The sequence below is a fragment of the Hibiscus syriacus genome, unplaced genomic scaffold (assembly GCF_006381635.1).
Source record: "Hibiscus syriacus cultivar Baekdansim isolate YM2019G1 unplaced genomic scaffold, ASM638163v2 tig00116971_pilon, whole genome shotgun sequence".
In the NCBI taxonomy this organism is placed as follows: Eukaryota; Viridiplantae; Streptophyta; class Magnoliopsida; order Malvales; family Malvaceae; genus Hibiscus; species Hibiscus syriacus.
The window spans coordinates 6,244,719-6,262,488 of record NW_024063495.1 but is presented as its reverse complement, the minus strand read 5'-3'; the positions used below and the strand labels follow the sequence as shown (position 1 = coordinate 6,262,488).

The following is a 17,770-nucleotide window of genomic DNA, read 5'->3' as shown; positions in this document are numbered from 1 at the left end:
TATTTCTATTTTCTGTAATTTACTCTAAGCCTTATAAATCACATCACAAATTTCATTTCAAATTATATATATTATATCATAATTATTTTTTTATGAATAAATTATAAATTCAACGTTTAAAAATTTCAAAATAAATTTATTGCATAAGAGTATCAAGTCTTCCACATAACAGCCTTATACACTTGAAACTGAGATATTGTAAGATACATAAATATTATACATATAAATTTAAATATGTTAGTGTCTTATTTGGAAAATTAAAGTTTCTATTATTTGCGAGGGCCGTGTATTATTCTTTTTAAACATTAAAAAGTAGAAAACCCTACTGAAGTCCAGTCGCTCTAATGCTCCAGGATGCATTCCCCGGTGAAAAAAGTTTGGACTTCCTCCGGCGGTGTGGAAAAAACTTGCAAACCAAATGTTAACGCAACGCCCATGCCATTTTTGCCTATCCATCAGCAACCCCCTGGTACACACTCAAATCTTAGATTCCAATTGCGTCGGAACAATCGGATAATATAAAACTCCAGAATTCGAACTCCTGACTTTACTTAAGGAATCTAATACATCATTCCACTAGATTAATTGGTAGTTGGTAATAGGTAAAGATGATACACATCCCACTAGACCAATCTGTTCTTTAGAGTGAAGAGTCGAATGATTGATTATTAAACAGAAGGGAATATGGTAAAGATAAATAATGTGTGAATTTGTTGTACTGTTAAATACAGGCTGCCATTATCGTTGCATGACTAAATATGCAAACTAGTAACATATGGAATTGATAACATATTAGACGTAGGATACAATTTACAAAACCTGATCAATTTTCACACCACGGTACAGTGGGAAATGGATTAACCTACCTACATGCCTGTTTTCAACCACATCAAGAACCAAAGATCCAACTCATCTCCCTTTTCCCATGACAAGAACCATCAATATAGTAATAATGAAAACAGTGATAACAAGAACCGACAGTGAGCTCAAGTGGGGATGATGATGTGTGGCAGCCGCGTTCGATTGCACTGATGGAGCCGTTTCGCAGCTACTTCCCTCACCATCTTGCTTCACCCTCTGTCTCAGTTTTGTGGAAGATTCTTCAGCAATATCTTTGACGCCATTGAGCTTGAATGGTTGGTTCTCTTTCTCTGACTCATCATCAGAGCTACAAGTCTCTTCTGTAGCTTCTGCTTCTGTGACCTGCATTGAAGCATTGCATGATTTCCTTCAATAAACCATTATTATACTCAACCAAAATGAAAAGAAAGGTACGATAAGTTCACTTCAATAAATCAAGTCTCAAAATTAGCTTTTCATGGTTACACTACCTCACTTAGAACAGACTGAACTTCTTCACCAGGGCTAGTTTTGCTATCATCAACACAGCCTGCAGAAACTTTCATTGGCCCACAAGAAAGCTTCTTTTGCAGGCGTATTCTTCTTGGAGCAGTTCCTTGATATACGGTGTTATCTAAATTCGGTTGTTGCTGAGGTCCACGGGCCCTAATCCTGATTCCAGTTCTAAGGTTTTCAAAATTTGACTGTTGCTGAGGCTGGAAGGCTCTAGTCTTCATTCCAGTTGTTCCACCAAGATCACCAACATCATTGTTATAACTCTTCAGACTGGCTAATTGTTGCAAATAATTATTATTACCCATAGAAGAATCAGTGGAATAAGTTGCTTGGCCAACAGCATAGTTTCCAAGATCACCAATATTTCCCATTCCACTCTCTTGGTCATGAAGTTCAGTTTGAGCACAGCTGGGTTGGAAGGAAGTTTGCATTTGCACAGATTCCTTATTATCAATATGCCCACCAAACCACTTGGGAGCTCCAATCTTTGATTGATACTGGTAAAGAAGTAGAAAATATCGAACAGATGTAAGAATCCAACACTAAACCAAATCAAATTGTCCTAAAAGAAAAAAGAAAAACACAAACAAAGGGCGGAAACCAAAACAGCAGCTCCAGAAAACAAAAGAAAAAAAAACAAATTATATTCACCTATATTGTAACATCAAAAGATAATATCAAGTCATTCCTTTACCTGTTGTTGCAGCATTTTAGCATCTGCATCACTGTATATGCCATTTTCTTTGAGATAGGAGGTTTCTGGTGAGATGAATAAACTATCAGACAAGGGCATCCCAGTTCCAGGAAAGGAGCTCTTCTGACCATTCAATTCTGCACAGAGGTCATCATGGTTATTGAGGACCGCATCCAACAATGAGAAAGATAAATCTTGTTCACAAGACCCATCCTGGAACTGATATCCGTTTTGGTCATGGCCGAAATCATTTGCATATGGAGAATCCATGCAGAGTGGCAGATCATCAAAAAAATACGATTTCATTGGCGAGAAGACTTTGTTGTCGATTTCACCGAAATTAGGCTCACACAAATTCGAATTGTCTTCCTGAAGTGGAAATTTGTGTTAAAAAAACAAGACAATGATGGTCTCTTATCAATAATCACAAATTCATAATATAGTCTACAATACAATGACGAATGCAACAATGTCAAAATATAAGATAAATCATCCACTCCACACCTCTACCATAGTTTCTTCAACAGCATTATCTTCTGCATCGGAAGTCATATGACTATTGCAGCTGCTATCACCCGTTACTAGATTATTATGCATTAAGTTATCCGGCTTTTGAGCTTGTGTCTCCGATGACACTGTATCTTGGAGAAGATCCGATGAAGTATCATCAGGAGAAGACTTTGTCATGGCAGGCAAATACCCAGGTTGTTCTACTTCATCATCCTTCCCAATATCATTCCTCTCTTCTGGTTTACGAAACAACTTAAATAGGACAAAAGCACTCTGCAAGGAAGAAAATCCCAAAGTTACATAGGACAGAACCATAGCAAAACTGATCGAGGCAGTGATAGTATTTGCAGCAATTTAAACTAAAAACAACTTAATACTAAATAGAAAACCTGGCCAGGACTGGTGCCGTCAAGGTCCTTGGTCATGGGGCGGTACTCGTGCATGATCCAGTTAGTGCGTTCACCCTTGGGAGCACGGCCCTTGTAAAAAACCAAGGTCTTCTTCATGCCGATGAGCAATTTTTTTGACTTGATGGTTCGATCCTTGCCGGTAGCTTTCCAGTACCCTTTATCGGTAGCTCTGTTGGAGCGGTGGCCATTCGGGTACTTCCTGTCACGCGGACAGAAGAAGAACCACTCCGGATCATCCGATTTTATCACAGACAGCCCTGAATTCAATTCAAACCATCTCAGCCATAAAAATCTAAAAACAATCGATAATTTTGGAATATTAAAAATTCTCAGCACACTGAAGAGGAATCCCCCCCCTCCACCCCAAAAGGAATAAAATTAGGTTTTACCGGAAAATTCCAGCAGCGAAAAAAGCAGGAATCAAAATTTATGAACTAAACAATTGGGAATAAAAGAATTGAAGCTGACGCTTAGGCTTAGGCTTAGGCTTAGGCTTAGGTATCAAAGGTTCAGTCCAATCGTACACCAAATAATTTCTTTCTTTTAAAACTAAATTAAACGCAAAACAAAGAACGATTTTGAAAGGAAAAAAATACCAGGTAAATCCCAGGGCTCCCATTTGCAGACATCGATTTCAGGAATGACCTCAACCTCGGAATGACGACCGTTGATCTTCAATCTAAGGTAATGATTGATGAGCTCTTCGTCGGTCGGCCTGAATCTAAACCCTAAAGGCAAAGTTTCCATAGTCAAAACTCCCATTTTTTCACACTTTGCTAAACCCTAATTTCAATTTCTATTCTCTTACCTGTTAATCAAAATACTGTTTTTCTTTTTTTCTCTTTCGGCTTTGTTTTTTTTTTCCTTCTAAATCTTTTCTCAGCCAAAATTTGTTGATGGATTCAGTCTCGGTGGTTGACACGTGACTTTATGCCGCCATGTCGCTTTCCCATTCGCCTGCGGCAAATTCAGGACTGCGCGTTAACTGTTTTTTCTCTTTACTGCGCTTTAGGATGGCAGGAAATCTGTAAATCGTAAAAAGAAGGGTTAATTCCACCAAGCATCTCAAACTATTATTAACATTTTAGATTGATCTCTAAACTTAAAAATTTTCGAATTAAATTCTTAAAATACATTTGACTCGACTCGACTTGATATCAATAAGTTCGATAAAAATTTATTTGACTTGTTCTCGTTAAAAAAATTCATTTCTCGTCAAGCTCGTCATAATTTAAACCTTTTTTTAATATATGAAAATTCTAGTTATATTACATATAGATTAATATAAACATAAATTAATAAATTTAACCAAAAAAATAATCAAAATAGCTTGTGAAAACAAACCAAAAGTTTAAAATCCAAATAAAAAACCATAAATATGCCAAACTAGTGTATTACAATGAAAGTAACAATGCACAAATACACTAAATTAACATATTACAATTATTATTGAAAAAAAGGGTTTAATAATACATAATCAATCTTAAAAATAAGGCTATCAACATCTTATAAATTATAAAAAAAATAATAAATTATTTGTAAACTTATCGAATCGAGTTAAACCTTATTCGAACTAGAGTCAAATCAATTCAAATTAAATATTAACTATATTTTAATTGAATCAAGTTCAAATGGCTTGTGAACTACTCGACTCAACCAACATTCCTAATTGAAGTTAAACCGATAAAGCACTTAACTACTATAACATTACGATTTTCAAAACTCAATTCAAACTTGTTAATATTGGAGAATTATTTTAAAACTTAAATAATGGTTTTTTACGGAACTAATTTTCTAAATCAGATACAAATAGGCATAATATCAAAATTAGCCCCCAAACGTTTACTAAAATAGCCAGTTTGCCTCCTATTCTATTTTTTGAACATTTTAGCCTCGAACGTTTCATTTTAGGGAAAAAAACCCCTTAAAATTTGATAGAATAATCATTTTATCCCTTATTCTTTTTTTTTCTAAGGCGTTTTAGCCCTCAACATTTCATTTTAGGTTAAAAATGCTCATATTTTAGAGCATTAATCGTGTGTTAACTAATAATTTCATCTATAGAGGAAGCTTTTTGTACCAAAGTGAAACGTTGGAGATCAAAATGCTCCAAAAAAAATAGGGGCCAAAATGATCATTTTCATAAATGTTGGGGGCTATTTTTGGTATTATGCCATAAAAATACAAATATAGATTATAAATAAGACAAATAAAAGTTCGATAATGCTAACCTTTTTGCCTTTTGTCCTCTCTTCTCAACTTTTATTAAAAGAGGAGTTAATTGCATTAGGCATAATGTCGAAAATAGCCTCCAATGTTCATTAAAATAGTATATTTGATTCATATTCTTTTTTTTAAGCATTTTGGCCCCTAACATTTCATTTTGGGGCCAAAAAACTCCCTCTATAGATGAAATCATTAGTTAACACGATTATCGCTCCAAAATATGAACTTTTTAACCTAAAATGAAACGTTGAGGGCTAAAATGTCCTAGAAAAAAGAATAAGGGATCAAGTGATTATTCTATCAGATATTAGGGGCCTTTTTGCCCTAAAATGAAAATGTATAGGCTAAAATGTTCAAAAAATTGAATAGGAGGCAAAATTATCATTTTGATAAATGTTAGGGGCTAATTTTGGCATTATGTCATTGCATTGTACATCCTTAAACTATGATCCTCATTCTAAATTAATCCTCAAACTATTAAATATTTTAATTTCATCATTAAATTATGACTATCATTCTAAATTAGTCCTTAAAATCTTAAATATTCTGAATTCATCCTCAAAATATAGCCATCATTCTATATTGATCCCCAAATTTTTTGAATATTCTAATTTTATCCTCAAACTCTTGAATGATTTAGGGGAAAGTTATTGGAATGTTAAAAAATTTCGGGATTAATTCAGAACGAGGGCCATAGTTTGGATGAATATGGAATATTCAGAAGTTTAAGGACCAATTTAGACTGACAATCATAGTTTGGAGATGAATTTAGAATATTTAGAAGTTTAAGGACTAATTTGAAATTAGAGTTAGCTTAAGGATGTATAGTGCAATTAACTCTTAAAAGAGGAAAAGAAAAAGCTTTAGTCGTGCGCTCGGCCTTTTCTCCAATTTTGTAGTTTCACCACAACTTTTATTTTATTATTTTTATGCGCTTCTTGAAAATTACGAATTAGCTTTAGAAAAACCATGTGATGTTTAAAAAGAATATTGATTATAATAATAATATATATTTTACAGTTAATAATAAATTTTGAAGATAGTATTATTTAGAGGAATAATCATAAACTCTAAATATGAATCATAAACGAATATGTAATATATTAAAAGAATGAATTTTTCAAAAACTGGTTTTTTAAAATGTATATATTTTATAAAATATTAAATAAGGTAATTTTTAATTTATTCATAAAATTTTAATTAATTAATATTTTCAATAATGAAAATCAAGATTTTAATTAGGAGAAAGAAGATGAATTTATTGATTTTCATAGTATTGGTAATGGGGTGAGCGTCCGTCGTCCGATCAAGTCAATATGAGTCGAAATTTGTTGAGTTATTTGAGTTGATAGATCATATTTTATAATTAAAATTTTATTTAATTTTTTGAATTTACTTAAGTTTATAAAATTTGAGTAGAGTCCTTTCGGATCTATTTTTTCAAGTTTCTATTTAAATTTAATTATAAATATTTATAATATTAGCTTACTATTTGATTATAATTTAAACAATTTTCTATAACTATATATATATATATATATATACTTCTTCATATGTGACACACATATATCATATAGAGTTAAAAGACTCAATTCAAACTTCAAAATCAATTCATTAATTACTAAAATTTTGAGTTATTCGAATTCTATTTTAGAACTTAATTCAAATTTTAAAAATAATAAATTGTATCGAGTTTATAAAATTACAAATCAAAACACTTTGAATCGATTTAAATAATTAATTTTTAAATCAAATTGAGTTTTATTTGCCCAAGCGATAATGATAACGTAAGTTGAGAAAGAAAAGTGCTTTGCTAAGTTCGATGGTAAAAAGAGAAGCCGAAGCCATGAGCCTTTATTCGCCACGCACATGTCTCCATGCCCCCAATAAGGGGAAACCTGTATCTCCGGTATAATTTGCTGCCGCATTTTGCGCATTCGTTTAAAATTTTTTTTTTAATTTAGTGAGAAAAATATATAAATATTATTACTTTATTAATATAATTGATATAATTTTTCAAAAATCAAATTTGATAAATTATTTTTACCATGGTGCAATTTGAAGTAGGTTCGTAATAATTGGAAGTGTCTGAATAATGACTCAATACAAATAAAAATTAAATTGGATACGTACTTATCCTAAGTAAAGCAGTTACCCAACATTGAGGACTGAATCAAACAAAATACTTGATAATTAAAAACACTTGATAATAATGGATTAAAATAAAAGAATGAATTGAACCATCAAGTGATCACAATAGTAAAAAAAGAATGTTGCACTTTTTAGAAATTCTTAGTTCAAACATTTATGTCTGTAGAATGTGTATTGTCAATTAATTAAGAAAGTTATTAATAAATTGTTAGAAGATAACGACATGCATAATGATCGCTCAATAAAATAGATACTAAAATTTTACATGGAAAATCTTTTCGGGAAAAAAATCACGTGTAGAAGAAGAGAAAATTCACTAGTATCAAGAGAAGAATGATACAAGGGGAGTCTTCATAGATAACATAATCTCTAACATTAATCCTTAATATCTATTCATAGAGATAGATACTTGATTACAAAGTAAACTGAATAAAGTATAAATCTACTTTAATAAAGTTCTCAACTTTTAATCAAACCATGTTTATTATTTTCTCAAATTTAAACATTAATTTGTATCACTTTGAATTCAAGTCATAATCTAACAAATTTTCACCTTAACATGAATTTTGAAAGTATGAAAGTTTCGAAACAAAACACCTAAATTCAACGAGACATCCAAACTCGAAAAAAAAAATCTTCACTTCAACAAATAAAATTTTCACCTTGAAAACATATTCTACACTTCTTCCACGAAACTCCTTAGAAATGTATTCTTCAATAATGATTGCAAAATGAATCCAAAACTTGTCTAAACTTGAATTTAATATTCACATTGGTAAAGAAATCCTAAGTGTTAACTTTGCTCACAACTTGATTACTACAAGTAATATTATGCACAACACTATCTTGATCATCAAGGATAATTCTATCTTTTCCGTTAAACTAAAGGAACTGAATTTTTTTCTTGAATCTGTCATGTCCACAGAACTGAACTCTCTTTTTCTTCTCAAATCCATTATGTCCACAAAATATAACAATTTTTTGCTCCCAAAATCGTTATGCTCACAGTTATTTTGTTCAATATTGAATCCTCCTTTATCACGAAGAAAAAAATATTAGTTCATCTTCTATAATTGTTGAACATTGCATAGTATAAAACCTGACATTATTTCTCTACTCTTTCATCAAAATAAGAGAGCTCTTGTAAATATTTGTACCTCTACCTTCCACATCATTAATTTAGTGTTGCGATCCAATAACGAAATTTCATACTTCAAAAATATCATTATCGTGATCGAGTCAAATAACTTGGATACTCTGATACCAATTTGTTAGAAAATAACGACATGCATAATGATAGCTCAATAAAATAGATACCAAAATTTTACGTGAAAAACTCTTTCGAGAAAAACCACGGGCATAAAAGGAGAAAATTAACTAATGTCGAGAAGAATAATACAAGAGGAGTTCTCATGGACAACCAAATCTCTAACCCTCATACTTAGTATCTATTTAAAGGGATAGATTCTTGATTATAGAGGAAACTAAATAAAATAGAAATCTATTCTAATAAAGTTCTCTAATTTTAATCAAATCATGTTTATTACTTTCTTAAATTTATACATTAATTAATTTGTGTCACTTTGAATTCGAATCAAACTCTAACATAAGTATTATCTTGTAATCACTTATAAAATATGCTCATTCTCCATGACAATCAAGCTCTTGCCCTCCAACACGGTTAGCCTCTGGTCGGTTGTTATTATCTTCCTTCATTTTTTTTAAAAAGGGTACTTTGTATTAAATAATTCTGTAAAGTAACCACCCATGTACCTCATTAAAATACATCCCTAAGCCTAATCGGAGGAAAAAGAGTACCCCTAGAGTGGAAAGAATACAGACTAGCAGACTGCATAAAAACACTGCGATAATAGGTCTCACCAAAAACAGAAGCAGAGTCGTTGCTCCCTCCTTACTCTAGCGCAGATAGCAGAAGAAAACGCAACAGTAGGATTAACCATTACCCTACCGCATGAACGAAAGCTGTCGGATTGCGAACAAAGTCTGACACCAGTGGAAAATACATCGGCCATAAGAATTTCGCCCAGATTCCAATCTGAAGAAGATCTTTAAAAAATATCTAATCAGGTGAGAAAGAAGCCCCATTAAATCTAGACTGATTTCTGCAATTCCAGATTGTCCATATTAAACCGAAGAAACCAATACGCCACAACGGCCTTAATCTCTTTCTAACACTTTGTGAGAACCATACTTCAAACAACTGTTTGACGTTCCTAGGGAAAGCTAAATATACATTCCAAACAATGCATTATTGTTGCCAAACTTTTCACACAACAGTACAATGACAAAGAGCATGATTTACCTCTTCCGGCTCGAGATTGCAATGCAAACAGCATACCTGATCGGAGCATATTACACCCCTTTTGGCCAGTTCTAACATAACAGGTAATCTTAGGCGTACTGCTTTCCACACAAAGGCAGCTACTTTGGGAGGAACATGATTATACCAAATGGATCTCCACACGGGGTCTTCCAATAAGCCTTCGCATGACACTTTACAACAGAATGCTTTTGGGGTATAAATATCATCCAACGCTCCCGACCAGAATACCCTATCGTGGCCATGCTCGGCGCTAACTGCTTTATTTAAAACCTGGATGAATTCACTCCACACAGGCTTTTCCCAATAAAAAAAAGCTCTTCTCATATCAATATTCCATTCCCATCTACCAAGAACCCAATGGCTAAAGTCTTTAATCTTTCCGCATTTTTTAACCACAATACTGAAAATCCTCGGAAAAGATGATTTTAAAGATTTTTTTTCTGTCCAGAAATCTATATTCTGCCCGTTGCCCATTACAAGCCTCAGATCAGTGAGAAAAGCAGGTAACATAGACCCTGAAGGATTCACAATACTGCGCCACACCCAAGAGGAATTTTTATACTCAACTGATTTTGGTAAGATTGCATCTTGGTCATACTTGTACTTGTCTACAATAATTTTTCTCCATAAACTATCCTTCTCCACACTATACCTCCAAATCCATTTATTAAGGAAAGATTCCTAATATTGACATCAAAAAAACCCAGCCCCCCATGTGATAAAGGTTTACAAATCGTGTCCCACTTAATCCAATGGATACTCTGCTCCGAATTAGAATTCCAAACAAAATTAGCTATGCGACTATTAATCTTATCGGCAATAGACTTAGGCATGGAGAAAATAGACATGAAGTACACAGGCAGATTGGCAAGGACAGCTTTAATAAGAGTTAATCTACCTCCAAACGAGAGCAATTTGCCTTTCCAGCTTTGAAGACGACTAGAAACTTTATCCAAGATGGGTTGCCATAACAACTTAGAGTTTTTGTGATGCTCTAACAACAATCCCAAGTACGACGACGGTAGTTTAGCACAACCACAATGGAAAAGATCAGCCCTGCTTCTCACACTACTATCATCCAAATTAACACCCAATAGCAAAGTCTTTGTCATGTTGAGCTTCAATCCCGCTGTGACTTCAAAGATTTTTAAAATTCGAAAGATATTTGCAATTGACTCATCGTTAGATTCTGAAAAAATGAGCAAGTCATCAGCAAATTGAATGTGAGATAGAACCAGCCCGCCTGACCTGACTTCCACACCACGACATAATCCCATGTCTGAAGCCTTCTGAAACATGCCACTGAGCACTTCTCCAACAATATTAAAGAGCAGTGGTGACAACGGGCAGCCTTGTCTGAGACCCCTCCTCATTGAGAAACAATTAGTCGGTGAGCCATTAACTAAGATAGCTATAGGAGTGGAAATACAAAAATTAACCCAATTTCTCCATCTTTTGACGAACCCCATTTTCTTAAGAATCAAGTTCAAAAATTCCCAATCAACTGTATCGAAAGCTTTGCAAAAATTAGTTTTGATCAAAACAGCTTCTTTTTTCCTTTTTGACAACCCGTCGATAACTTCGTTAGCAATCAAACTGCAGTTAGCTATTTGTTTACCAGCCATGAAGGCGAACTGGTGCTCTCAGATTACCTCCGAAAGGCAACTGCCCAACCTCTTAGCTAATAGACGAGAGATTATCTTATACATGCTCCCCACTAAGGAAATCGGTCTGAAGTCATCCGGGAAAATAGCCTCAGATTTCTTCGGGATAAGTGCAATAAAAGATTTGTTAAATGAAAGATCGACAACTTTTCCGTAATAAAACTCATGCATAAACCCCATCACTTCACCTCTAATATGCCTCCAAAATTTCTTAAAAAAATCCAAACTGAATCCATCTGGCCCTGGAGCCCTAGAACCGTCGGAAGATTGAATCGTATGCCAAACCTCCTCTTCCGAAAAAGGACTCTCGATGAACCTTTTAGTGGCTGAATTTATTCTCTTAAGAGGTATGTCGAATTTCTTCAAAGGAATTGTTTTCACCTCATTAAAACCAGCTGAGAAATATTTCACAAATGCATTCTTAATTTTGGCTTGATTCTTGAAAACCTCATTCTGAAACTTCAGCTCAGTGATCTGATTTTTTCGACCCCTTGAAACTGCTGCTAGGTGAATTTTTTTTGTGTTTTTATCCCCGTCTTTAAACCACTTAAGGCTAGACTTTTGCAACCATTCGTGTTCTTCCTTCCTCACAACGGTCCACATTCTAGCCTTCAAAGAAGAAATTTGCTGCTGAAGTTGCGGATTACTCAGATCCGACAGCCACTGCTCTTCTAACACATCAATCTTACTGCTAATCTCGTCTAAAGAATTAGGATTCAATACTCTAAGTTCTCTCTCTCTATCCTTGGTCATATTCTTTACCAACGACAAAAGATTATTAATACCAATACCTTCATTTGCTCCACTTAATTCTATAATTCTTCCGACCAGAATTGAGTCATCCGCCCAATGGTTGAACCATTTGAAAGGTCTAAAGACCTTATTGGACCTCTTCTCTTTCAAGACAATCGGTTTATGATCGGATAAGCCCCTCGACAGAGCACTTTGCACTAAAAGAGGACACCAACTGAAGATATCAGACGAAACCAGAAATCTGTCAAGCCTACTAGCCACTGCACTCCCACCGCCCTTAAACCATGTGAACAAACTGCCCAGAATAGGCACCTCAATCAGATTACAATAAAAAATAAACTCTTCAAATAGCCTCGTCACAGATACTTGCTCCTGAGCCCTTGTTCTTTTGGACTACCACCTGACACAATTGAAATCCCCCCTATTATCACCGGACAACACCAATTAGTAATAATAGATTTCAACTGCTCAAAGAACTTCCTTATTTCACTATGCACATTCGACCCATAAACATTTAAAATTCCTTTCACCCTATTAGACGACACTAATCTCCCTTGAAGAGCTATCACTCTCCGATGAATTGTTATACAACTAACATCGAACAGGTTCTTGTCCCATAAAGTGATCAGACCACCCGACGCCCCAATAGCAGGAGCATAAGCTATTTCTTTAACACTATTCTCCATCAGTCTTCTAAACAAAAACCCATTCAAATCTGAAACCTTAGTCTCCTGAAGCATAAGTAAATTCACCTTAGACGAAGCTGCTACCCTATGAACTTCTCTAATTTTTTCAGGATTTCTTAAGCCCCGAACATTCCACGTTAAAACAGTAAGGCTGGACACCATAGACTTAAAACACCCACCAGAACAAAAAACTCAGCTGGAACAAGAGGCAGAAACTAACTCTAACCCGCATGGCCGACTGCTTCCAGCCTTTTCAACACCTCCTCTCTCGACCCCACAAAGTCCACCCCCAGAGCTTCTGCCATAGCTAGCGCCTTCGCCGCTTCAGTGTCAACACTCTCCGTGCCACCATCTAGCTCCCCTCCTACTGATAAGATCTGTTTCCCGCTCTTGTTGGCATTTTTACGAGAAGCACGACCCATGGGACCGAGCTTCTTCTTTCTCGCTTTATTGTTTCTCTTGGATAATTTAAGACTGACCGTATTTGTCTCCCTCAAGCTTGAATTTTGAGAATTATTGACAAATGAATTTTGAAGACCATCGATCCGCTTCTTGCAAATCCCAAACCTAGAATCACGAAAAATAGAGCATCAGACTTCATCCATCCGTCTAAAAGAAGACACCTCATCGATAGGCACCTCTAAAAGCCTTAGGGGATTGGAAATCGAATGGGATTCACCAATAAAATCCCTATCCCTATTGATAGATATAAGCCCAACACTCTCGTCCCGGGCAAGCTGCTTTTCTGGCCCACTATTAGCAATAATGGGGACATCGTGGAGCCCTTCTTCATATGCATCCAAATCACCCACATTGACTGGTGCATGCACAGAACCACCTTCTAAGAAACCATAATAAATATTACACCTCTGGCTATCTGACACGATCAGGTCTTGCCCATACGCCACTCCCTCGTGTCCAACACCTTCAACCTATTCCACCTCGTAAATGGGCAAATTTGTTCCATCTTCTTCGACTGCTCGACACGCTCCTCCCCCCATCAAGGATCCGTCAATGAAGGCTCTCGCCTCTTCGTGCACTTCCGTAGCGATTTTAACGGGATAACAACAACCATTGAAAATTATGAACATCTTCTCAGGAACAGAAGCTTCAGATTGAACTTCCAGCAATACTCGTGCTACGTCAAACCTATCGCGCTCAACAATTTCTTTGTCTATCTGGATCACCCTACCCCACAAGCTCCGAATGTCTATAAAAAACTTCTCACACCAAATAGTAAGGGGAACACCCTTCAGCGAAATCCACACTTTAATTTTTGCTCTAGTCTCAAATCCCTCAATGAATTCCAGCTCGTCAAACCATAACCTAATTCATTCATCTCTCTTAGTCCAGCAGCCCTGACGATCAATATCATCACGAAACTGAATAATCATCCACAAATCATGCCAAATGCTAATCTTCACGTCTAAACCTTCACCTTTAAAAGCAGAATGAATAATGTTCTCGTTATAACGGTTCTTAATTTTACCAAACAAGCAGCTTTTTGCCCACGCAAGCGCCTTCTTGGGGATAAAAATATGACTGTTATCACCTACCGGGAATGAAGAAAGAGAAGCTTCACTAGCTTCAGCAACATTGACATGTACGCTCCGATTATCACCACTGAAAGTATTTAATAAAGTTCTGATTAGACCCGTTGACCCAAAGGGTATACCCATAATCTGATACCTAGACCCGCTCCAATCCCAGGCAAGTTTAATTTGACCCGAATCAAATTCATACATGTAATTAAATAGAATCTGAAACCGCTTTGAATAAAATCCGAACTGGAACGCTTCAACTCGTTAATCGTCCCCCATTGACATGACCCGTTGGTCGACCCACTTTAACATGATTTATCCGTTTTGATCGGTTTGCCCCATACCATTTTGATCTGATTTGTACTCGTTGATTGTTAACTATTGATAGTTAAATTTTTTATCATTAACTATGGGTGTTTAATCAGTTGATTTGGTCGGTGGTTGAGCCAAAATTGAATTAATCGGATTTTTCTTTAACCGTTAATCGAATCTATTTTTTAAGTTATTAATTAATTGAAAAAATGATTAATTTGGTTAATTTTTGAATTAGTCGAAGTTATAATTTTTTTAGTTAGATTAATTTAGATTTGATTTATATATTTTTTAGTTAGACTACTCTGATAACATAAATCGAAAGTAACTCGAAATGAAAGTAACTTGAGTCAAAAGAAATTTAAACTGAAAGCAATCCGAATTTAATTTACTCAAATTCGATCTGAACAAAACATCAACTCGATTTTAACCCGATAATTATGTCAAAGTGAATATATACTTTATTTTTTTATTATTATATCTTTTTTAACAATGTGATAAATAATAAAATAGTTTAGGATCAACTTACACATAGCATAAAACTTTTAGTTTATCCTTTTTGAGATGTTTTGATTAGTGTAAATAACGATTGAGATTATCTCATTGTTTTTTTCTGCAAATATCTTATCATTTTCTACTGTTAATTTCAACCATATATTTTCACTCATCAAACGATCCTAAAAAATGTTATACCACGTGGATAGCTTTTGTCTGATATCTATATCTATATATATTAAATATTTTATTTATTAGAACTTTATTTAATTAATTTTATTAATTAAATATATATGTTTAAAATTTTAAAACCTAATTAAGTACCCAATAATCAAAATAAAATCAAACTAATTTTAATTTATATTTAATTAAATAATTAATTATAATAAAATTAAATTTTCTCGATTTAATAATTTTTATATAATCCATTCCAATTCCAATTCCATAAATTAATAAAAGCTTCACCATGTAAGAATCTGTGTAGAATTTTATTTAATTTCCCATTTTATTAATTTAACTCGTTTAACCATAAAACTTAAAAGAGAAATAAAATCGGATCAAGGTAGTAACTAGTAACGTTCATGGCACTTTCATAGGTAGCCACGTAAGCCGTGTTGACCCCACGCTTTTAAGAATGGCAATATCACCACGTGTTAAAATATTATTGGATAGATTACTTGATGCTTGACCTTATTCTAGGAATTGTGGACACAAAACGAACGTCAACGAGTAATATTAGGAATATTGACACAAAATCAACCATCAACAGCGAAAAGTAAAAGGGAATCTTTTACTAAAAAATGACAACTAAAAATTAATTTTTGTATGTACGAATCAAGTTGTCTCTGTAATTAAAATGATGATTGTTATCCTTAAATATTTTAGATTCAAGCATTAGAGTTTGTAAGAGTGTTTGAATTTTCATTATCAAATAGTTAAAAATCTTTAGAACATATACTATATTGTAATCATCATAGATTAATAAAAAAAATCTGAATTGATACATGTTGGATTTTTTATATAGTCATGATTTATTAGCTAATGAATTAAAATTAAGTATTACAGTCAAAAATCATTAAAGTATGTGATTAAAAACTCTCTGTTGACATCTCCCCTCTGCGAAATATCCATTATGAGAAAAACTTCTTCTTCCCTAGGTAAGAATTATTAAAAAAAATTAACTATTATAAATATGGGTAAAGTACACAAATGGTCTATCGACTATAAGGTGTTGTTTTATTGAGGATGTCGGTTATTAAAAGTTACAAAATTGTCATCTGATTATAGGGTGTTGTTTTGTTAAGTCCAATGACTATTAAAGTTACAAAATTGTCACCTGAATCATATATACTAAAATCATCCCTTTCCACTAAAATAGTTGACAGTCGTATGAGTTAGACGTTAATTTGTTGATTAGGATATGGTAAAATTTGATATCAAAATCGTTTGAGTTGTGTTTTATGGATTGACTATCCGTTTACATCATGTCATCGAGCCAGTGTTTGAAAACAACGATGTTGTCAATATACATCATTAAAATATAAATTTATCATATCATAGTTAGCAGGTTAACATCAAGCTGAAACGAACGCCAATTTTTTAATAAAAATGATGAGTTTAGAATATATGAATAGTCAAGTGACCATTTTGTAACTTCTAATAGTCAGGGGATTCAATAAAACATCACTCTATAGTTGAGGGACTATTTTATAACTTTTAATAGTTAGATGACTTAATAAAGCAATACCCTATGATCGAAGGGCCTTTTTTGTACTTTACCATATAAATATTTATTATAAGAGATTTTTTAATTTAATTTTTCCATTTACAATACTAAATGTTAAATTTATTTTTTATTTATGAGATTTAACGTTTTATGATGTTAAAGTAACTGATAATTGATTATACCACTATACCTTTTATAATTTTTTAGAACTTTTTTATGATTGTTGCCTAGAATTTGGAGGGAGTGATTTGCAAGGAGAAAAAATGTTGGAGGGTATTAAAGTAGATTTAATAATTTTCAACACACGTTTTAATCATACATCAGGGATAATAAATTTGATGTGATAAAGATGTAAAACACACATTCTATTGTTTAAATTTGATAATTCACATGTATTTGAAAATTTGGAATTCGTAAATTTTTCATATATTATAAAGTAATAATCATGTTTAACGGATTTTATATCTAACATAAATTTGTTTAATTAATAATTTATATGAAATTAAATTTAAGACATTAAAAAGAAAGATTATTTGAAATGTAATATTTTTTTTTGAATTAATCACACTGGTATCCGATATATTAATCGACTAATTCAGATCGGGTACTGCAGATGCGAAGGCGACACTCCTAACCCAGTTTGATCCATTCGTAAATACCAGGATTCGAACCCTTGACCTTGTTTAAGAGACTCAGTGTCTCATCCCACTAGGCCAACTGGTTGTTGGTTATTTGAAATGTATTATTGATCGAGAATTTATTAAAATAGAAAATTTTTGTCATCGCACCATAGACTGGATAATTCTCTGATGGTGTTATTAATGGAATAAAAAAATTAATTTGAATATTAGAGAGAGAAAATTCCTGAATTTAAAAAATAGGATCAAATTCCAAATAATTAA

The 17,770-nt window shown here is 33.5% G+C and overlaps 1 protein-coding gene across 6 annotated transcripts; it reads right to left on the bottom strand.

Annotated features, from left to right (window-relative positions):
• Positions 1–754: 754 nt before the first annotated feature.
• LOC120192027 (protein NTM1-like 9) lies at positions 755–16,553 on the bottom strand. Of its 6 annotated transcripts, none has more exons than XM_039194873.1 (7): positions 16,543–16,553; positions 3,567–3,793; positions 2,950–3,227; positions 2,555–2,833; positions 2,051–2,434; positions 1,332–1,853; positions 755–1,203 (listed from the first exon to the last, which is right to left on the bottom strand). In XM_039194873.1, the coding sequence occupies exons 2-7, from the start codon at positions 3,730–3,732 to the stop codon at positions 910–912; spliced, it is 1,923 nt and encodes a 640-aa protein (XP_039050804.1). In that variant the 5' UTR covers positions 3,733–3,793; positions 16,543–16,553; the 3' UTR covers positions 755–909. The 6 variants fall into 6 exon arrangements, with proteins under 6 accessions (XP_039050804.1, XP_039050803.1, XP_039050806.1 ...); XM_039194876.1 differs by lacking the exon at positions 16,543–16,553 and having other exon boundaries at positions 757–1,203; positions 2,051–2,076; positions 2,122–2,434; positions 3,567–3,845; XM_039194872.1 differs by lacking the exon at positions 16,543–16,553 and having other exon boundaries at positions 3,567–3,845.
• Between the last annotated feature and the right edge of the window lie 1,217 nt (positions 16,554–17,770).

Excerpts from the sequence above, each read along its gene's own strand:
- LOC120192027 (XM_039194873.1), bottom strand. The coding sequence starts at position 3,732 with ATGGGAGTTTTGACTATGGAAACTTTGCCTTTAGGGTTTAGATTCAGG. Across the intron at positions 3,228-3,566 it reads GGAGCCCTGGGATTTACCTG|GGCTGTCTGTGATAAAATCG; the intron begins GTATTTTTTTCC and ends AATTGAATTCAG. Across the intron at positions 2,834-2,949 it reads ACGGCACCAGTCCTGGCCAG|AGTGCTTTTGTCCTATTTAA; the intron begins GTTTTCTATTTA and ends TCTTCCTTGCAG.